The 22,771-nt window shown below is 45.7% G+C and overlaps 1 protein-coding gene across 2 annotated transcripts; it reads right to left on the bottom strand.

The window, feature by feature from the left end:
• Positions 1-548: 548 nt before the first annotated feature.
• COQ5 (coenzyme Q5, methyltransferase) lies at positions 549-11,825 on the bottom strand. Of its 2 annotated transcripts, XM_069081717.1 has the most exons (8): positions 11,294-11,825; positions 7,909-8,058; positions 5,916-6,137; positions 3,442-3,548; positions 2,635-2,688; positions 1,775-1,863; positions 1,241-1,352; positions 549-1,157 (listed from the first exon to the last, which is right to left on the bottom strand). In XM_069081717.1, the coding sequence occupies exons 1-8, from the start codon at positions 11,808-11,810 to the stop codon at positions 1,056-1,058; spliced, it is 1,353 nt and encodes a 450-aa protein (XP_068937818.1). In that variant the 5' UTR covers positions 11,811-11,825; the 3' UTR covers positions 549-1,055. The 2 variants fall into 2 exon arrangements, with proteins under 2 accessions (XP_068937818.1, XP_068937819.1); XM_069081718.1 differs by lacking the exon at positions 2,635-2,688.
• Positions 11,826-22,771: the final 10,946 nt, after the last annotated feature.

The raw sequence follows: 22,771 nt of genomic DNA, 5'->3' as shown, positions 1-22,771 counted from the left end.
GCCAGCACCAGTGAGGTGGGCAGTGCATCTCTGTGCACCATTTTTCACAAGAAAGCTGCTGGATAAACCACACCCAGGGGACTTTCTCTAACTTCCTTAGCTGAAGAGCATCAAACAAGGAATTAAAAAAGTAGAGTGCTCTGCACAGCACCTGGGGCTGCTTGTTCAAAGTTTTCAATGTGATGAAAGACAGGACAAGGTCAAGTTAGAGAGGCTGAGGGCATCTGGCCTATGCTCAGCACATTACAGTGAAGGAAACTAGGCCAGGGAGTATAGAAATGACTCGGCCAAGACATCACACTTAGTGATGAGTCACTCGGGTGGAATCTGAATTCAGGGGTCTTTCTACCACTCCAGGCTGCTTTGCCAGAAGCATCCAGAATGCAGTCTAACTTCCGTAAAGAAGCCAACCCCGATGGCAAGGTGAGCTGTTATAATTTCCAGGTCACTATTTATCTTAATTACCAGTATGGAGTTAGGTCTCCTCACCTGGGCAAAGCCCCAAGTCCTCCTGGCAGCTGTGAAAAGTGTACAGGATGGCAGAGAAATAAGACACAGGTCAAGTCGTTTAATACGCCATCCCAGCTCACACCTCACCTGCAGTGCAGGCACTGTCAGCCCACCCTCTGCCTTGGGCAGATTACACCGGCTTAGGCCTGGAGGAGGCCCTGCTGGGTGTGTCCTTGAAAGGAGGGTACACCTTCCACTCACTCCTGAGGGTCCATTTCTTTCCCTCTGGGATGACGTGGTAGGGAGGCAGAGGCCACAAAACCTGTTCCAGTCTGAGCTTCTGTGCTCATCCCCCCCCACCCACACAGTGCACATCCAAGAAAAACGCACAGAAGGCGTTCTATGGCAAATTAACCAAACGCCACCCTGGGAAAAGGTCCCAGATAGCACCAGCTGAGCGTTAGGGAAATGACCTGCCTTCTTCCCTAAGGGGCCAGGCAGTCACTTCCACCCCCAGATCTTGAGGCTGGAGCTCTGAGGGAGCAGCATACGTCCCCCTGGTCTCCTCCACTGGGCCGCACAGCCAGGATCCTGCTTGGCCGGAGTCATAACTTGAAGCCTGAATGTATCGCCACAATGCCTGATGTGAGGTTCTCGTAGGTCACCTTTTGAAAGCCAGCACCTTCGATCATCTCCTTGAATTCTTCCTAAAATGCAGTAGAAAAAGTGAGCTGAGAAGGCCCAGAAGGTGGCTTCTCTGCTTTTTAGGGGAGTGGCTGGGGCTACTCACTTGGGCTGGGAAACGTCGGATGCTCTCCACAAGGTACTGGTACGACTTCCAGTCCCCAGCAATGACTTCTCCCATCACTGGAATGACCTGGAAGCTGTACAGGTCATAGAACCTGAACAGAAAGGCAATGGCAGAGGTTAGGCTGAGCCCTGCTAACTCCTTGCTAAGCTCCGCTATTCTCCACCAGACCCTGCTGACTCCCCACTGGGCCCCACTGACTCCCCGCTGACTCCCCACTGGGCCCCACTGACTCCCCGCTGACTCCCCACTGGGCCCTGTTGACTCCATGTGTCCTCAGCAATCTCCAGGCTTTGTCTTAGTACAAACCTGTCTGCTCTTACTCTCTGTTTGTAGGGCCCTGGATCAAAAAGGAAGTAAGGGGGTGGCAAGCTCTGACAGTGACTCTCCCTGTCATGCCAGGGACATGACAAAGAAGCTGTGGGGAGGCCTAGGCCATCAGCCCCTCCCTCTACCAGCATTTCCTGAGGGCCTACTATGTGCTAGAATCTAGCCCAGGGAGTAAACTCTGCATACCTGGAAATAATGGGGTTGTTCACTTGGCTAAACTCCAGACAGAGAAACCTGCCTCCTGGTCTCAGGACCCTATGGGCTTCCTGAAGTGCCTGAGAGGGACAAGAAAACAGGGGAGTCCTTTTGGGGGAGGCCTCACTCAAGGCCACACAGGCGAAGTCGGACAGTCCCTCCACCATGTGTCTGGAGAGAAGGAAATAGCCCTCTTTCCAGGGCCACCCAGATTCTTCCAGAGGCTGACAGAGGGCAGACAGGCAGGTGGGTTTAAAACACAATCTTGTCCCTCCAGGCTGAGTGACCCTGGTCTCCCACAGCTCCAAGATTCCGTTGAGTCTAGGTGAGGACCAGACCACCCTCTAGGACTTGGCAGACAATCCTGTTGGAGCAAAGACAGTGACAAATCTGCTGGGATCACTTAAAAATCCCTGGGTCTGCAAAGCTGACTTAGTTCAGCAGCCAGTTACAGGCTAGAATCTATATTATGTAAGTCATGAAATAACCCCTGCTGGGGCTTCACTGTCAGTGTGGGACATTACCAGCGCCTCAGGGTTTGGCCGAGAATCTGAGGATGGGCCCTTCTGGCTTATAAACCGGGATGGTTTAGTTTCTAGAGAAAGGCCAAAGGCCATCTCTACTCATCTACAGATACCAAAGGACTTTAAAAACTGGACTGAGGGAAGACACAGTTCTGTCCCATTAGCACCAACACGGCCTCTCTCCCAAGGAACAAGGACGTAAGTGAATGTGGCTACTGCTAAAGCCATTTAAAAAAAAATCTGTGCTAAAAACCAGAAAGGGGAAGGGGATGCCCACCTATCGGGGAATGGCTGAACAAATTATGATATGTAAGTATAACAAAATACCACTGTGCCATGAGAAATGAGGCAAAGGACAGTTTTAACAGGAACCAGGAAGACCTGTAAGAATGATGAAGAATGAAGTGAGCAGGGCCAGGAGAACAATCCCACACTCTAGCAGCTGTACCATGAGGATAATCAACTGTGAAAGGCTTAGAAACACTCGTCTATATGATGACCCACCACAATGCCCACTGGAGAGGGGCCCCTTCCAGACATCTCTGGACATGGCCAGCTTGGGAACCTGCTTGACTTGACTATATGTGCATACTGGATACATGTGGGACCTTTATCTTTTTTGTTTGAGTCAGGGGGGACGGCAGGGAGAGAAAACAAATGCTTGTTAATTGAAAATGAACAATCTGTACTATAGGAAGTCAACGGCTGATTTTCCTTTCCCCTCCCATTTCAAGAGAGCTTTATGAGCAGAGTACAAATGCTGAGAAAGTTAGTGTTTGGCTGGCCAGGCATCAAGGGACTCTGGGAGTTCTGCTTTGGGTAATCAGAGACATAGCATGCCCTGGGCTCAAGTCTGGTCCTGCCCTTTGGGAGCTTCTGGCTAAGTAGGGGACGGAGCCTCCCACAAAGAAAGCTAGAACACACTATAACATGATAAGCGTATAAGAGAATTCATAAGCTGTTTGTGAATGAAGGCCAGTGAGTTACATAGTGAAGAACGCTAACCGAAGCCTGAGAGAGGCATCTCAAGCTAAAAGCTGGGAGCCTAGAGCTGTTTCTCTCTTTCTGCCACCACTGATGAAGTCTGCCTCTCAAGTCTACCATATACAGACCCAAGCATCCCTCCAGACTCACCTGGTCAATGTGTGTGACATTTCGGATCCCAAAGGCAATGGTGTAAACATCAAACTTGGCATCGTCGAAGGGCAGCTCCTCAGCATCACCCACCACCCATGCCAGGCCTGAGAGAGAACAACGGGTGAGCTGTACCCCGACCCCAGGAGCTTCCCTCTGTCCCCAGAAAGCTGATCTGTGGTCAGGGCTGACTTTCCCCTTAAGGATGACAGTGGGACCCAGAGCTCAAAAGTTCACTTATTTGATTCATTCATGAAACAAACATTTATTAAGGGCCTGCCTACTGTGGGCAGAATCTCAGGTTGGAGAGGACCTGAGGCCAGCTAAGTCCAAGCCACATCTGAACAAGAATTTCCTCTGTATTGATACAATCATTAGAATGATCACAGTCTCTGCTTAAGACCCTTATTTCCTAGTGGCCAACTGCATTTTGGATAGCTCCATTAGAAATGTTTTTCTTTTATTTGTATCTAAATCTACCTCTGCAATTTGGTCCCATTGATGATCATGAGAGCACAGATCACTAGAATGCAAATCTGAGGCCACCAAATCCAACTCCTTCATTTTATAGACCAGGAAACTGACTTGTGGTCCCATGATCCCAACGGAGGTAATAATCGGAGGCAAGAGTGGGGCCCTTGCACCACACTACAGTCCCTCCTTCTGTCCTCAGAGGTCAAGCAGAATCACCCAGATCCTTCTTCAGCATGGTGCCCCTTCCCTCCTCTCCATCTGCCCAGGAAAAACTTGCCCTTGTCTCCTTTCAATGATCACTGTGCCACCTAACCTTGACCTCCCCCATCACTGCTGGGCCCATGGACATTCCGGGCAATGCCGTGCTCCCCATTCCTAGCCCATAATAAGGCCTTGCCCACGATTGCACCAACTCTTGTGGATTCCCAGAGGTTAGCGTGCTCAGAGCACTGAGGTGTACCCAGGAGGACACAAGGTTAGGCAGAACATGACCCTGTAGACCCTCGTGGTCATTAGAATCTAGCAGAGAGCAAAGACAGAACCACTGCACACGACCTCACGTGATACGTGGATCTGCTTGGATTCTAGTCAACTCAGAAGGTCCCTGAACCTGGAGAAATGCCAGGGAAATGTGGGGCGGACCCTTTACTAGGCAGCAGTTAAGCCAGAGTACTGTGTTTCCATCTTAAGAAACAAACTCCATTAACAACCCAGAAAAACTTGGCTCTGCCTCCAGAACTTCCACCCCAGGAGCAGACATGGACACAGACACAGCTTCCCATACCTTCTTTTAAAACAATCATTTCTCCTCTGTAGTCTTACCTCATCCCCACTTTATCTGGATTGGACTTATTTTTGGCAAGGGATGTTTGTGCTCTAAAATGACAGATGACAGGAAAAGGAGAGAAGTGAAAAGGGTGCCAAGGTGGACAGAGCCCTGGACTTGGGAGTCAGGAAGTCCTGAGTTCAAATCTGGCCCCAAACACTTAGTGTGCAAATTGGAACAAATCTCTCAATCTGCACCTGCTTGTTTCTTCACTGGTAAAATGAGGATAATAAGAGCATCAACCTCAAATAAGCCTAGAGTGGTAAAGCACTTCGAAAACCAGAAATGCTTAAGCACTGTGATTCAGAGACCTACAATGATATACGCCACACAAAAGTAGATTTATAGGAGCTCAGTGTTCGTGTAATCTCTGTTCCCGTCATTTTACAGACGAGACACAGAAAGCAGCTGTGACTTAGCCAGGCTCCCAGGCCCAGCACAGGAAAGGGCCACAGGGCCGTGGGACGTGCCTTCTGTTTTCTGAGGCTGGCCACTTTAGGATAATGGTCCTATTATTCTGGTCATATTCTGCTAGCCTCCTCCTCTAGACACCCCAAGGCTATGTGTGAGAGGAGACAACAGCCAGCATTTCAGCACTTTCACCAGAAGGTAGCAGTGCAGGGGCCTCATCCCTCATGGAGGGACTCCACAGAGGAGGGAAACAGTGCTTTCGACTAAATAGACTAGCAAATGTCCATCTTCTGAATGGTGCTGAAGGGTAACAAAAGAATCCTTCATCCTTGGGACTAAGTGGGCTGATACTGAGACAAGCGGGCGGCCCAGGGCTCTTGGAAGGAGGAGAAAGAAGGCCTGAGACAAACAAAGAGCAAAGGCAAATGCAGAAGGGAAAGGCCCTGGGCATGGCTAAGTGGCTTGGTTCTGTCTGTGTATGATGTGCCTCCCCCACAAAGATCCTAGAGGATCAGTTGGGCAGGAGGGCACATGCAGGTGGAATTCCCAGGAAAAGCACCCGTAAGCTGGGGCCACGGGGGTGGCTCCTGATGGGAACCAGAGCCCTCCCTGGCTTCACAGAGCAGAGTCTCCCTTTCCCACATGACTCCTCCCTGTTGGACTCTCCTATGAACCTAAAATTCAACACATTCCAATCCTCCTATGACATTCCCAGCATTTTCCCTTCCCAGAACTCCCTTTGCCTACTTCCTACAGGACCTACCTTCCCTGTGGCCTAAGGTCTGTGCTTTCTGCTTTCCAACTTTGAGCATTTCTTTGTTAATGTCACAGACGACTACATGCGATTCCCCCAAGGGACTTGGGCTCTTCTGGTACCACTTGGCAATCTCTTCCCAGGATAAATTCTGATGGAATTTCAGCTCCCTCTGTTGCTGTCTCTGGTTCTGAGCCTTGATGTAATTAAGGAATCGGAAGGCGATATCTCCTGTACAACGAAACAAAAGGAGCTCTCTGAACCATTCAAAATTGTGTGGGCTGACAGGCTAGGGGAACTCAAGGCACTCTCCACACCAAAATAATTTCTTAATCTTTATTATTTTCTACAGATCAGAGATTAGTTTTATTTGTTACCAGGCATTTTAGAAAACTATTAGTAAACAGACTGGCATATTTAACCTCAAACTCCTGAGATGAACTTTTAGTAAAAAAACTGACAATCTTGAGATGAAACAAGGCATAACGTGCATAAGGTGTTCAAGTCAGGAAGACCTGGGTTCGAATCCTTGCTTAAATACTTAAAAGCTGTGTGACTGTGAGCAAGCTCTCTCAGCCCCGGATACCTCATCTACAAAAGAGGACAGTGTTACCTCTGGCATGCCATGCACCACCCAGGGCAGTTTTAAGGATGTAATGAGAGCTTTTTCAGACCTGGCTGATGATCCCCCCTCCCACCAGAACACTGGACTCTGGCCCTGGAACCACCATAGGCTCTAAGAGGTGAGCCCAGCCTGGCCCCTCAGAAGTGCCAAGTAAACACATTTATCCATGCCCATAACCCAGGATGAGGAGACTGAGGGCAGTGACGGCTCTTTAAGATTTACCAAGTGCCCATTTTCCTCAGAGCCCCCTTCAAGGCCCAGCTCCCAGGCACAAGTCTCCTGATTTTCCAAAGTACTGTATTATCTGATGGACAGAAAGGAATTTTAGGATAGCTGGTTGCATCAGGAAAGGCAACCAGGGAAGGAAATGCAATAAAATAATAATAATACTTGTTAGAGTCTTACACATAACAAGCCTTGAGCAAACATCTGCTGAGCTGTACTGACAGCTTAAAAGAGCTGTGATTTCAGTGGTGTGGATTATAGCATCTGGAATAAGTTGAGATCCCCCCCCATAATGTCAAGAGTGGCAATTACCAACCGAAAAAAAGAAAGTCATCTGGTGGTCAATTTTCTGGTGATGAGTCTTCACTGAGCTCTTGCTAGACTTATCCTGACATGCTTTAAGTCAATCACTGGGTCTGTACTTGGAGCCCTTTGGACTTAGAATGTGGGCCAAGGTCATGTTGTTCCATGTTGTCATATCCTTTGAGAAGCCAAGGTCACCTCCATACTACAAGGGGGTGGTTGGTGGGGGTGGAGAGGATGAAGAAGATGATGATACCATTACCTATCTATCCCCTGCCCTTCAGATCCCACAGACCCCTTTACCAAATCTCTCCCTTGAAACCAAGGCCCAGAGAAGCTAACTGTGATTCACCCAAGTTAGAAGGCCTGGCTCCAAATCTGCCTCTTTCTACTATATTACAATGGCCAATAAGGGGGAAGAAAGAATAAAAAAAAATAAAACAAATTATGTAAAAAATTAAACAGAACAATAATAACTTAGTGTGAAAGCTTTGTGGGAATAAAAGCTGTTTCGTTTTATAATTTCTGTCACCACTAACACTGCTCCAAGCACACAGCCAACTCCTCCTTGGTTTTGGTCCACACCACTCAACATCTACACAATGCAAGGTCTTGTACTCCAGGTTAGAGACACCCAAATGAAGGTGCACAAAGTCCTTGCCTTAAAAAGCTTGTAATCTGAAGGGGAAGAAGAGTAAACAGCATATCCCATTTCTATGGGGCATTTCTATTGCAGAGACTTTCTATTTCTACCTGTGGCCTAACAGCAGTTGAATGAGGCTACTCCTAGAGGGGGCGACCGACTGATCTGACCAAGATAAGTCAAGGAACAAAAGCAGACGCTACTACCTGTGCCTCCAGCCACATCAAGGAGCTTGGTCCCAGAGAAAGGGTGCATCTTCTGCAGCAGCAAATCCTTCCAAATCCGGTGGATTCCCAGACTCATTGAGTCGTTCATCAGGTCATACTTTTTGGCCACATTTTCAAACACCTGGTAGACTAAAGTGGATTAAAAAACAGTCCATCACAACTGTGTTACTGAGAGGCAATTAATTTAAGGAGTTTTCTAATGAAAAGGCCTTAGATAAAACCATCTGTCTCTGGGCCCTTCTCAGTCTGGTACCCCTAGGCAGGCCCTTTACTTGTCTTCTCCCCGGCTCACCTCACTGCCAACAGCCTGTCCAAGAATGTTCTTTTGGATCAGACCTGAGATGATTCCTAAGAAGGAAACTTTTTAACCAACACAGATCAGCACCTGCTTTGCAGTGCAGTCTTAAAAGAGCCGTCAATTCTTCCCTCTCCTCTAACACTACTGCCTTCCCAAAGGATCCTCCCCAAAAGGGCGCTCTCCTTCCTCTAAACACAGCACTTTATACCACTTATGGAAGGAGCCCGGGCAACCACCTTGTCCAACTCCACCAGAAAAGTCAACCCTGCTACAAGACACCTGACAAGTGGTCACCCAGCATTTGCTTGGGGACTTCTAACGAAGAAGTCCCAATGTCCCTAGCCAACGCATTCCACTTTTGGATAGTGCCAATCATTCAGGAAGTTCTCCTGGACATCCATCCTAAATTTTCCTCTTTTAACCATCCCCACCCTTCCCCTTTCTTCCAGTTCTGTTCTCTGAGGTCAAGCAAAATAAGACTAAACTCTTCTAGATGATAACTATCTCTCATAGTCTGCAAGTTTCAGGAGGCCAAGGACCATTTTCTGTCCTTTCTCTCCTTCAATCCCTAACACAAATGCTGTAGGAATATAAGTGGCCTTGCATGAATGGCCCTAGGGCCTCAAATGCAACCCTTTAACTGAATCCAAACTTCACAGAACAAATCCCTTTAATAAAAGAATCTGTTCAGCAAAACTTGGGACTCAGTCAAAACCCTCACCCAAGGACCTGGAAGGCCACCCGTGACCTTAAGGGAGAGGGTTCGAGTTCCCCACCCCTGCCCTAGGCCAAGTCTTATCTTTTATTTTGCTGCACTTTTAAAACAGAAACTTAAAAAAAGCCTAGATGCAAGGAAGGGGAGTCAGTGGGACAGTTCTAACCTGACTTTCACTGGTGGGCTGCTGCTAAGTAGCCTACATTTTTTGTTTAGTTTCTTTAAGAATGTCAGACCTTCCAACAGGGCTTTACACAATAGCTCTCATGGATCAGCTTTTTATTAAAGGCAGTCTGCTCATACTTTGTTTCCCTATTTATATGAAAGAGGGCAAACAGGTGAGGTACAGCTTCCTAAATCACAGTGCTAATAATGCTGAAGCAGCCGTGCAAATAGCCCTGGACCTCCAGCTAGGCAGTTCTGGACTCAAAGGACCTCTCTGACATTTACTGGCCGGGTTCCCTTATGGAAATCACTTCACCTCACTGATACTCAATTTCCCTCTCTGTAAAATGGAGGTGACACCACTATAATATGGGGACAGATGGTATGTCTGTCCGAAGGCCAGTCTAGCAAAGGTCAGAAAGGCTGCTGCATCATGCAGTTTTTTGGCCTTCGCAGCTCTCAAAGAGAGACTAAGTCACAGAGGGCTCGCTATTTCTATTGGCAGAGGCAGTAACTAACAAAATCACAGATGCTTTGCTGTACAACAGTAACACATGACGGAGTAGCTGGGGCCCAAAGACTAACCCAGCTAAGTTTGAAGAGGCTGGGCCAGTCTGACCAACCGGTAATGGCCTCAGCAGTCTGTGAAACAGATAACAAGGGCAATAATATTTCAAGGACCCAAGATGGCCTAGGTATGATAGTAACAATAATAATAAACAACACCAACAAATTTTTTTTAAAAAACCTACTGTACCCTAGATTTATAATTGGAAAGGACCTTAGGGAATCACCTAGGCCACATTCTTAATCTGAGGTGCATGAACTTATTTTTTCAAATTTCAGTATTTCATTGTTCAATGGGAAACTGAATTCAGTATTTCCTTATGATTGTTTTCCTTTATGCTACTATATATTTTCTTTTATATATTTAAAAACAGGATTTGGAGAAGAGGTCCATAGGCTTTACCTGCCTGCCAAAGGGGTTCAGGACACAAAGGAGGCAAAGAGCTTCTGGACTGGGCCACTTATTTCTTTTTGCAGATGAATGACTAGCCCAAGGTCACATGAGTAAGGAGTGGCCAAACTGAGAACACAATCCAGGCCCTGAGACAAATCCAGGGTTCTTTTCTGTCCCTGGGCTCACTCAGATCGAGCCCTCCTGGGTAAAACGAGGAGCTAGACCATTAACTGGGTTCTAAGGTACCTTCTGGGCCCCAGAATTTTTTGTTCCAGGAAAGCGAGGAAGGCAGCTAGAAGCTGTAGCTTCTTTCTCACTTCCTCTCCCTGGGTCTCACTAAAGACATGATGTATGAAGAAACACTCTGCACATTTTAAATCTCTCTACAAATGCCCACTGTAAAGTAAAGGAGGTCACCGATTTAGAGCTTGGTCCAATCGTTTTTAGGCAAGGAAACCAAGACTCAAAGAGGGGAAGCAGGTTGTCTAAGGTCACCCCACAGGGAGAACAACAGATAAGTCTACAAAGTCCCTTCTTAATTTAAATCCAGGACTGCTAGGTCTGCCCCACCCCAGCCCTAGATATTCGGAGTCTAGATCTTGATCTTGAGATACCACCTCAGGCCTTAATCCATTTAAATAAGTAAATGAGATAGCTATAAAGCACTTTGCAAATCTTAAAGCATTATGTAAATAGCATCATTCAGCTCCTAGGACTAGCCCCACAAGCTGCCTGGACACTCCCAGTATCTCAGACTCCTCCCTTCTCCCTAGATTCCCCCCCCCCATCTCCATCAGACCCCTTTTAGGCTCTGGATCCCTCAATTCAAACTCCTCTGCACTTCCCAGACCCCTCACATACCCAGCCATTCCCTCTCCTCCATCAGCTACCTTCCCTATCCCTCTGGCCCCTCAGGCCCCCTCCCCTTCACCCCACCGGGCCCCTAGTCATCATAACGCACTGCCCCGCACACAACAGGGGTCACACAAAAGCTTCCTTTCCCCGGCCCTGGAGATCCCACCAACCCCCTTCCATCAGGCTGCTCCCCTCCCCCTCCAGCCCCTTACTCTCCCTTCCTCCTATCCCTTCCCTCTTCCTTCATTTCCCCCATCCCCAAGTGAGCCCCTCTCCCACGCCCTCGACTGTACTCTCGCCCTGGGGCCCCGCCCCTCCCTGGCACAGGCCCCGCCCCTCCACCTTGGGTCCCGCCCCCTTCCTTCTTCACCTTTGTCCCCCTTCTCTTCCTCTGACACCGTTTCAAACCCGAAATGCGTTTCCTGCCTTGGCTTCTCGTTGGACGTCGGCCGGGTCCAGCCCCAAGGCGGCCGCAGAGACAGCAGGGCCCGACTCCAGCCCCGGCCGCTCAGCGGCCACAGCGCCCGGCTCCTGCGCACCGCCATGACGACCCGGAGAGCAAACCCAGGTAGCAGCCAGCGGAACGTGCAGGCGCGTAACGTCAGAGGCGGTCCCAGCCAATCACGAAAGGCCCCGGAGCCACCTCCCCGGAAATCATCGTCCGGGGAAACAGGAAGCCTGGGGGCGGGGCTGAGAGATGATGCTCTGAGAGTGTGGTCCCTCCCCCTCGTGGTCCTTCCAGGGGTTAACACATCTGGATGGAGCTCTCTTCTGCCATCTGCAGGGATGAGGCTGGTGCTGCCCTTCCCACGGGGAGGCAGAGGCGAAAGCGCTTTGTGAATCCCACAGCAGCGTAGAAAAGCTACCCTTTTTATTACTCTCCTCATCTCTTATTGGATTGAACTCAGATTGGATTGAATCCTGGGACAAGACATGATGCTCTGTTGTTCCTCTGATGTTGAGAGGTGACATACAGGTGACCTGGAGTCAGGAAGACCTGAATTCAAATACTGCTGACCGTGGGACCCTGGCCAAGTCACTCAACTTCTGTCAGCCTCAATTTCCCTATCTGTGAAATGGAGATAATAAAATGAATAATAATAATCTTCCAGAGTGGTTGTGAGGGATCAGTTTAGATAACATTTGTGAAATATGCTTTGCAAAGCTTAAAGCCTTCTACAAATGCTAGCTATTATTATTGGTGTTCTAAGGACTATTACACAGATGGATGGAATAACAGATTTTTTGTAATTAAATAAAAGCTGGGACATAAGTTTGTCTTCTTTAAGCATCTTCTGGGAAAACTCAGGTAGAAGATGGTTCCACAGGGATGATTTTGTCTCAACCTGACCCCACATAGTTATGATTGTTTTTTTTTTTTTACTGGTTCTTTATATTTTGAAAGCTTTTCATTCGACTGGATTTAGAATTTATGAGTACTTGGGATGGCAATAAAAGTCCATTTTAAAAGTTGTTCTTAGATTTTGTACGTGTCATTGTAATGGAAATACAAATTTAAAGATCTTCCCTGGCCCTAGGCTAAAGTGCACCGGGAGCCTGGGGTGGGAGGCTTGTTTTTCAGTAGATACTTCTTGATTGGCCAGTGCGTCAATAAGGTTGTTACATCTTCTGAGCCAGGAGAAGGCTATATAAGCCCTGATGTGTAGCTTTGTTTTGGGGCTCACTTTGAGAACTGTTCTGTGATTTTATCTGGATTATGGGAAGCCGTTGTTGAGAGCCCCGGCTTTGAAAAACCCAGATGTTGATTTGGTATGGATGTAATGATTGGACAGTTTGGAAATCCTTCTACTTGATCTGTTTCTCTGTCTTGATAATTCTGTCTGTGTATTCTGAAGTTCGGGGTGCTGACCTTTCCCCCTGAACTAGGTAAACGATACATATCTGACTGATTAAAGTAAGCTTATTAGCCCATTTTGAGTTGCTTTCCTTTACCAAAGCAGATCCAAGAACCTGTGGTGGCAGCAACCCTGAGGACTCTTGGGGTGCTTGCCGCTACAGTCATAAAGAGATGGCCCCATGATGCTGTGCTTTCAGTGGAGATGGTTTGTGGAATTCTCAAGGATATTGGGGGGAGGGTTGTATTTGTTGTATTGTGATTTGACATGTTAGTTTATGAAGGACAGCAAGCAGCTTGTGTACATCCTGACCACTTGATACTTTTTTCCCAGGTATTTTCTGGGTACCATATTTTTGTAACTTAAAGAGAAATGTTGCAGTCTCTACCATTTCCTTGAAAAATCAGTATCAAATTATCATTAGGATGGCCCTTCTGTAATTTCTGGTAGCAATGGCCTGATTTTTATATTGGTATTATTGTTGTCGGTTATTGATTACCATCCTATATACAGCCTATTTTCAGTGCTATCTTGTTCACATAATCTCAGCATTGGAAGGGACCTTGGAGGCCATGTAGTTCAACCTAAACCTGTCCAAGAATTCCCACTACAGTAGTCAGCCCATCAACAAGCATTTATTAAGCTCCTACTATGTGCTAAATTCTAGCCATACACAGAAAGGCATGAAACTGGTCCTTGCTCTCAAGGAGTTCACATTTTAGAGTTGCAAACAACTATGAACAGGATACAGACAGGATGTATTGGAGATAATCAGCAGAGATAAAGAACATACTGACAAGTGGTCATTTAGCTTTCCTGAAGACTTCCAAGGAGGGGGAATTCACTATTGCCTGTGTTATCACATTCCACTTTTATAGCTCCAGAAGGAAGATTTTCCTTTTATATAGGAAATTTTCTACTGGATTGCCTCACAACCCACAATTTCAATGGATTTCCTAGTTGTACCCAGTGTGTATACTTCATCACAAATATACCAATTTGCATTTCTTTTGGAAGGCTGATATGTGGGTGGCACAGTGGATAGGAAGATCTGAGTTCAAATCAGTCCTCAGACATTTATCTGGGCAAGTCACTTCATCCTGTTTACCTCAGTTTCCTCATCTGTAAAATGAACTGGAGAAGGAAATGGCAAACCACACTAGAATCTTTGCCAAAAACAAAACAAAACCAAAACCCAAACCCAACAACGCCTTGGACACCACTGAACATTGGAAGGCTGATGGTACTACTGTTCCCTTTATGGAATTGTATAGTTATTAATTTTCAACACACCATTTCTCCTACCATCTCATTTTATCCTCATTATACTTTTCAGAAATAGGCAGGGGGGTTTTTGCTCTCAGTTTTCTAAGGGGAAACTGAGGTTTAGTGACTAGCACTTAGTACAGTGCCTGGAACATAGTAGTTGCTTAATAAATGCTTGTTGACTGACTATAGCTAAGATCAGATCATTGTTATGGTCTCCTTACCTCCTTCTCCCCCTCCGTGAGACCAGGCATAGGATTTAGAGCTGGAAAGATTTTAGATTTATCCATTATTTTTGATATGCTCAAGGCCAGAGAGGGAAAATTATTTGACTAAAATCACCTAGGTTGTATTTAAGAGATGAGGAAGACTTTCCCTCTCCAAGTTCACTGCCTCCCACTCTTCTTTTTGAAGATGACCTGGGGGGTGGCTAGGTGGTGAAGCAAATAGAACACTGGCCCTGGAGTTAGGAGGACCTATGTTCAAATCTAGTCTTAGCTGAACCCTGGACAAGTCACTTAACCTCCTCCTGCCCCAGTTTCCTCATCTGTAAAAAGGGGAATAATAATAGCATTGACCTCCCAGGGTTCTTGTAAGGATAAAAATGAGATGATATTTGTTAAGCTTTTCACAAGACTCAAAGAACTGTATAAGTACTGTTTTTTATTTCTTCAGCCTTTCCCCAATCAGAATTTTTTCTGCTTTGAAAAAAAAAGTCTGGACAATGATACTCCTTGAACTTAACAGTTACACCAAGTATCCCATGGAGTTTATGGGGTTTCATGGGTGGGCAGGGGATGGATATGTGCTGTGCTAAGCACTAGTTGCGTGTTTTTCTATGTATAAGTTAGAGCCAGCCAGCACATATCCCCCTGCCCCCCATTTCCTGCTGCCACAAGCCTGCATCTTCAGTTCCAGTTGGCACTGTATAGGCGTTTTCCTCACCCCCATCCTTTTCACATTCTGTGTTTATGGAAGGGAGGGTGCAGACCATCTTGAGCAAAGGGAGGAAGGGGGTGCTGAGTTCTGCTTGTTTTTCCATGTGTTTCCTTTCTGAATCCTGTTTTTTGATACATATATATATATATATGTTGGAAATGTTTCTTAGAGAAAGCATAAAGGACCCCAAGAGCTTGTTGTGAGATGGAAAAACTCCTGAAAGACAGATATGCTCTGTCCTAATTTGTAGAAACCAGAAACGAGGCAAGGATGAGGCAGCTGCTGGTCCTGCCACCTCCTGGGTAGGGCAGGGAGAACCCGCAGAAGGGCACTGTAGGTATTCTCTAAATTATCCACTTGTGCCAAGCCTGCTGGCACATCCCTATGATGCCCGCTATTGGGAAGGTGGAAGCTGGTAGATATCTTGAGCGCAGGAGTTCTGAGCTGCAGTGGATGACGACTCAGAGTCTGCACCAAGCTTGGTGTTAACGTGATGAATCCTGGGAAGGAGAGGACCACCAGGCTGCCTAAGGAGGAGAGAACCAGTCTAGATTGGAAATGGAGTTTCCCTGCTGATCACTAATGGGATGGGACTCGAATAGTCCCTGCACTTCTGGCCTGGGCAAGATAAAGAAACATGGTTATGTATAGATAGATGAATCGATTGACTGACAGCCAGCCAGCCAGATAGATAGCCCACCCTAAGGCAAAACAAGTTTTTGTCCTCAAGCTCTGATTGTGGCACTAAGTAAGTGGAAGGTGCCTTCCAAGTCATTTTGGGAATGCTTTTGATCATTTAACTAAGGCAGATTTAATTGTTTTGAGGGGAGGTAGGGTGGGAGGGGACAACTGAAGAAAGGAGTCTTTCATTCTCTTTTTTCAATTATCTGTTAAAAACAAAAAGAGAAGTCAGCTCAGATGCCTTTTCGCTTGTCTTCCTCATCTAATCGTAGACTCATAGCCCTAGAGCTGAACGGATCTTTAGAGGCAAGCCCCCTTTATTTTACTTTAGAGTTATTTAGATTTTTAGATCCTGAAGTTTTTACTTTCAATGTATTATATTTTAGGGGAGGATCCTGAACCACAGACAGGTGAAGAGTTTGGCTCAGGGACACAGAGTTCTATGAGAGGTGAGATTAGCACTCAAGTTTTCCTGATTTTTGTCTTAGATCCAAAAACTGGTTGCCTCTTAGACAGAATAGAGGAATAATTCAAAACAGAAATTCGGGCACAAATGGACCTTAGGCCTCTTGACTGTACCTGTTGAATGTGAAATGTTTCCAGATGATTCAGGATACAGCTACAGGCTCATTTCACTATACTTTATGTAGAGGACTGTATAAAATGGAAATGGGCAAGCAAAGGAAGCCCCAGCCATTCCTACTGAGCTGGAGAGGTTTTGTAGCTCCACTGTGTGTTTATCGATCAATAAACATTTATTAAGCACCTACTATGTACCAGGCCTCTGCTAAATCTGGCTACAGGATGATTAATTTCTTTTTTTTTTTCTTTTGGAGGCAATCTAGTTAAGTGACTTGCCCAGGGTCACACAGTTAGTACTTTGAGGTTATGTTTGAACTCAGGTCCTCCTGACTCCAGGAGTGGTGCTCTATTACTTAGATGCCCTTAAAATGATGAATTCTTTATTTGGCCACAGTGATTGAACAAAGACTACTTACCAAAATGGATGGAGTGCTAGAGTCAGGAAAATCTGAGTTCAAATCTATCCTCAGGCACTTAACTAGCTGTGTGACCCTGGGCAAATCACTTAGCCTCTGTCTGCTTTGGTTTTCTCATCTGTAAAAAGGGAATAATAATCATAATAATGCATCTGCCTCCCAGGGTTTTGTAAGGACCAAATGAGATGATGTTTGTAAAGAGTTTTTCTTGCCTTAAAGAGCTATATAAAGGCTATCAGTGGGAGAATGACTCTTCCTCTTCCTTTGAAGCATTTCCACTGTTTGGTAGTTTTGAGTGTACTTGCTAATGTCTTCCAATGAATGGGGAGGAGTTGGCCCTTAACTATGATTTTATTAGTGTGACCTGGACTTCCTGCTGTGGAAACTCCTTTCTCTAATGCAGATTGCCCCCTTCTTCTGGACTTGACCATCTTAGTGGCCTGGAATCACAGAAATGACTTGCCCAAGGTCACACAGATAATACGTGTCAGAGAAAGGACTTGAACCTGGGTTTTCCAGAATCCAAAACCAGCAGACTATCAACCATGACATGGTCTTTCTTTTGGTTATGTAACTTCTAAATCATTGATTTTCTTTTAAAAATATTTTGATAGCTTTTGTTTTGGCATCACCTTTCATTTTCCAGCATATGTCCCTCCCCTTTCCGCCAGTCTAAAAGTAATTTCTTATAACAGTATTGTAACGGAATGACAGCGAGCGAGTCCATTAATCATTTTAAATGGAGTTTATTGTGGAACATAATTAACCCGGGGACTGCCAGGGGTCATGTACCCAAATCAGGCAGCCCCGAGCATATACATCTTGGGGTTTATGTAGACAAAAGCCACAACATAAATGTTAGCATTGCTTAACGATTGTTGCCCAGCGCTCAGTTTGTTGCCCAACTAGAAAGTTCCCAAATCTATTTCAAGAACTGAACAGAAGGGGGATGCTAGGGGCTTTAGGTAGCAGGTTTGGGCAAGTTTACTTGGCAGGTTTGCTGCCTAGACAGGTTTTGTCAGGTTTCCTAGGCAGCTCTCCTATGATGGGAAGAGATGGGGGATGTTCACAAAATGGGGGGTTACTACATAAAGAATAAAAAAGAGGAGGAAGGGGCGGCTAGGGGGCACAATGAATAGAACAACAGCCCTGGAGTCAGGAGGACCTGAGTTCAAATCCGGTCTCATACATTTAACACTTACTAGCCGTGTGACCTTGGGCAAGTCACTTAACCCCAACTGCCCTGCCTTCGCCCCTCCAAAAAGCAGAAATAAAAAAATAAACTCAAGATACTGATAACTTAAAAAAAAAAGAGGAAGGAATATGGCTTAGCAAAACTAATAACCACCAACCTCATAGAACAGCGCATGCAACATTCCACCCCTGTGGTCCTCCACCTCTGCAAAGAAGAGAGCCTTTAGTCTCTTCCTTGGGACTTCACATAGTCAGTATAATTACCTAGAGTTCAGTTTTATAATAATAGCTGCCATTTACATTAGCACTTTAAGGTTGACAATGCACTATCTCCATTGATTCTCTGTCTCTTTTTTTGTGTGAGGCAGACAAGGTTAAGTGACTTGCCCAGTATCACAGTTTGTAAATGTCAAGTGTCTTGAGGCTAGATTTGAACTCAGGTTCTCCTGACTCCAGGGCTAGTACACTATCCACTGTGCCACCTAGCTGCCCCTCTATTGATTCTCAACAACAACCTTGGGAGGTAGGTGCCCTTTTATCTCCATTATGCAGAGGAGAACACTGAGGCTTAAGCAAGTTGTCCAGGGTCACATAGCTAAGAAATGTTGGAGGCTGAATTTGAACTCAGATCTTCCTGACTCCAGGTCTAGTGCTCTACCCACTGCACCACCTTGGACAACCAAGTCTAATGGTTCTTTAACATATTGCTTCAAGAACAGTGAGTGTGGCTCAACAGTTTAGATCAGAGAATTTCAACTCAGGTAGTGCAGCCAAGGGGATTCAGCACTGGACCTGGAGTCATGAAGATTTGGGTTCAAATCTTACTTGTGTGTTACCATTAGTCAGCCATTTAGCCTCCTTTAGACTCAGTTTCCTAAGTTGAACAGTTGGAATAATATACCCAGGACACCTGTCTCCTAAGGTTGTTGCCGAGACCAGTTATGCATTTTATAAACTTTAAATTATTCCATAAATGTGCTGGGGGAAGGGAGGAAAATGAACAAACCAGGATCCCTGTCCATGACTATCTTCCATCAACCATCTTCCATCAACTGCTTGTTTTCCTTGGTAGATAACAGCTTATTGGTGCGACTGTAGTTCTGGTCACAGATGTATGTGAAATTGTCTCGTTTTTGCTGAATTGGGAACCTTTCAAAAGTGTTGTTGTTAGATATCTAACGATGCTCAGAATGTGTGAGTCATCTTGCTGAAAATGAGAAACAGCGCCATGATTAGAAGGGACCATTTATGATTTGCCAATGTGCACTTGGATGAGATGCTGATTTCAGTTATTCAACTCAGCCAAAGAAGCATAGAGGTATTGCTGTAGTTTAGACATTACAGTCATGTCTGACTCTCCTTGACCCCATTTGGGGTTTTCTTGGCAAAGATACTGGAGTAGTTTGTCATTTCCTTCTCCAACTCATTTGACAGATGAGGAAACTGAGGCAAATAGGGTGAAGTGACTTGTCCAGCGTCACACAGCTAGTAATTGTGTGAGATTGGATTTGAACTCAGGTCTTCCAGACTCCTTGCACATAGCTCTACCCACTCTGCCACCTAGCTACCTCTCTATCAGTTTCCTATAAAATGAAGAGATTAAATTAGATGATTTTTGCTATTCTATGCTTTTGTGAGTGTAAAACAGGGGGAGGGGGCCCCTGAATTTCATAATATCTTGGGTCTAGGATTATATTGCTCTTATATCTTCTTCATCAGACCTACTAGACCACCTTTCTCAAACATTCTGTTCTTAGGACCCCTTTATACTCTTTTTTTTTTTTTTTAAGCAATTGGGGTTAAGTAACTTGCTCAAGGTTACATGGCCAGGTGTTTCTGGGTGGGTAATAAGTGTCTGAGCCCGGATTCGATCCCCCAGGTCATCCCTTACTCTTACTCGCTGTGCTCTTACTGGGAGCCAGTGCTCTTACTTTCTGTGCTACCTGGCCGCCCCTTATACTCTTAAAAATTATTGAGGATGCATACCCTTTGATCCAGCAATGCTATTGCTAGGTCTATATCTGAAAGACATAAAAAAAAAAAGGTAAAGGACTTATTTGTACAAAAATATTTTTAGCAGCTCTTTTTGTGGTGAAGAATTGGAAATTGAAGGAATGCCCATCACTTGGGGGATGGCTATATGATTGTGATGGAATATTATTGTGCTGTAAGAATTGACAAGCAGGATTTCAGAAAAACCTGGGAAGACATGAATTGATGCAAAGTGAAGTGAACAGAACCAGGAAAACATACACAGTAACAGCAATACTGTAGGACAAAGAATCGTGAATGACTTAGCTCTTCTCAGCAATACAATGATCCAAGACAATACCAAAGAGCTAATGATGAAGCATGCTAATTGCCTCCAGAGAAAGAACTGATATTGATTGAATACAGATTGAAGCATGCTATTTTTCACTTTAAAAAATATTTTTAAATTGAGTTTTCTTGTACAAAATGACTAACATGGAAATGTTTTACATAATTGCACATGTATAACCCATATCTGATTGCTTACAATCTCAGGGAGCAGGAAGGGAAAGGAGGGAGGGAGAGTTAGAATTTGGAACTCAAAACTGTAGATAAAAATGTTAATCCCCCCCAAAATTATTGAGGAACCCACTCCTCTGATAACTTGTTTGTGTGGGTTACATTTATTTGTGAATTAAAATGTCTTTATTTTTACGAAAATAGTTTTGACCTTATACTCCCTAAAAGGGCCTCAGGGGCCCCCAGTTTCCTGAGCACAGTTTGAGAATAGCTGTTAAGGAGTACTTTGTTTGATGACTCTAAGAAATCCCATGTATTGGGGTAACTGATATTTGTGTTTCATTCTCTCTGACAAGTTCTACCAAGGCAGAAGTTGTGCCTAGATTAAGTGCGGGGCTCAGTGCTTTCCAGATCTGATCTTTTGTTGTTGTTTTGTTCAGGCTATCTCGCTGTAGACAGCAGGACTATGATAAGTGGACTGACCATTGCTCAGCTTCTGAAGAGGGTGGAACTCGTGGTAATCAGGAGGCAGCAACTTGAAGTAGGAAGGGCAGAGGAGTTGAAATGGGAGGTTTGGGGATCAAATTCTGGTTCTTCTGGTGCCAGTGTGACTTTGGGAAAGTCAGTTCCCCTGTTTGGACCTCAGTTTGCACAAACAAAAATGAGAGGGTTGGATGGGATGGTCTTCCAGTTCCCTTAGGATAACCGATTTAAAGGTCAGCTAGTCAAGTACTTTATTTTATAGAAGAGGCACTTAGTATCTCTGATACCAAATCCAGTTAACTTTTCCACCCTGATTCTATGCTCTAAAGTCCCTTCAGTCTCTGAATCATATTTACTATAAATTTGCTTTGACGGATCTGGGCTCTAATATTCAAGTGGCACAGTTCTATGCTAGGGGCCAAGAGCCCCAAATCCAGACTTGTGGGAACTTGAAAAAGAAGAAAGCTGTAAATCCCAAAAGGCTGTGAATCTTCCTGAAACATACACAGGTGTATATGTGCCTGCCTTGTGTATGTATTGCTGCATATATGTATACATATATATATATATTCATACACACATATATAATTGATAATCATTAAATATCATTTTTGACCCTCAATAAGATCCAAAGCCTTAACTAATCAGTTAGACCGCTTTGCTTTGCTTTAAAAATGCCCTTTCCTGTGTCTATAAGTTGAAAAACCAGATAAGGTTGGCAATTGATATCCTGCCCTTTGTGACAGGATGCCTGGAAATTCAGAGTAGTGGGATTTCTCTTATCTTGGGGGCATATGAGGGGGGAGGGAGGGCAGAGACATCCCGAGATTGTAAATTCCAACTGACACTACTTTGTCAATTGTCTTGTATTTACAATTAGGAAACTTCATTTCTCATAGTATGGATTAAAAAAAAAAATATGGAGAGCGTAAGTCTGAGGGATATAAACATCCTAGGATTGTCCTTAAACATATAAAACACGTTGTCAGCTTTGTATCAGGCAGCCAGAGCTTAGGTTCTGGCTTCGTGCAGCTCATAGCTGCCAGCTTTAAGGGAAGAAATGATATAAATGTGTATCACCTAGCCTGTTTGTCTCCTTTAACCAAACTGTCAGGTTGACAGTATACAGATGTGCATGTACACACACATATATGAATACAACCCAAAGGTAAGTGCCTGGCCCATTAGATGCTTCCTGCTTGTTGAATTAAAGTCAGCACATACAAACGCGTAGAGACAGACTTAGGTGTATTTAAATACATAATAAACACGTGCATACACAAAGGTGTGTGTACAGTACTAATTTAATAAATAATAAATGTTCATTGAAGAGCTCACACACACACACACACACACACACACCTCATCCCATATACCCCTCCCCGCTCAGATATGCTGTTTGTCCTCGTGGCTCTTCTTTCCACCGGTGCAGTTCCCAGGCAGTCCACAACACCTGGCATGCCTGGCTGGTCTGGTCCGGTGCCCCGTGAACTACAACCCCCATAAGGCCGCGCGCTCGGGCCGTCTGATGACGCAAGAGGCCCGGGAGGTTGGGCTGTGTGTTTGTGCAGGAAGGTGGCGGGGCGGGGAGAGGAAGTCGACCCAAACTACATTTCCCGGGATGCTCCTGGCTCGGCGTCCTCCATATAAATGGTGCATCCGGGTACTCGGCGGCGCTGTTTGGCGACTCGTCGCCATTCCCGGAGCAGCTCGGCCTCGGCCCCGGCCCTGAGGCGAGGCGAGTCCCTTACCCCCCCCCTCTCCCTCCCCGCCCCGCTGCCCTCTCCCCTGCTCCGCGGCGGGAGAGCGAGTGTGTCCGGCCGGCCGGCGGGCGGGGCTCGCGGTCCCTCCATCTCTCCCCGTCCTCCTTCCCCTTCCTCCTCCCCGTCCTCCCTCTCCCTCCGCTCCGCCCCGCCCCGCTCCGCCAGGCCCGGCCGGGAC

This window comes from Petaurus breviceps, unplaced genomic scaffold (assembly GCF_028583685.1).
Source record: "Petaurus breviceps papuanus isolate PSGF00001 unplaced genomic scaffold, PetGlider_PUasm1.0 99, whole genome shotgun sequence".
In the NCBI taxonomy this organism is placed as follows: Eukaryota; Metazoa; Chordata; class Mammalia; order Diprotodontia; family Petauridae; genus Petaurus; species Petaurus breviceps.
The sequence above is the reverse complement of the archived record's forward strand: the minus strand, read 5'-3'. Positions and strand labels throughout refer to the sequence as shown.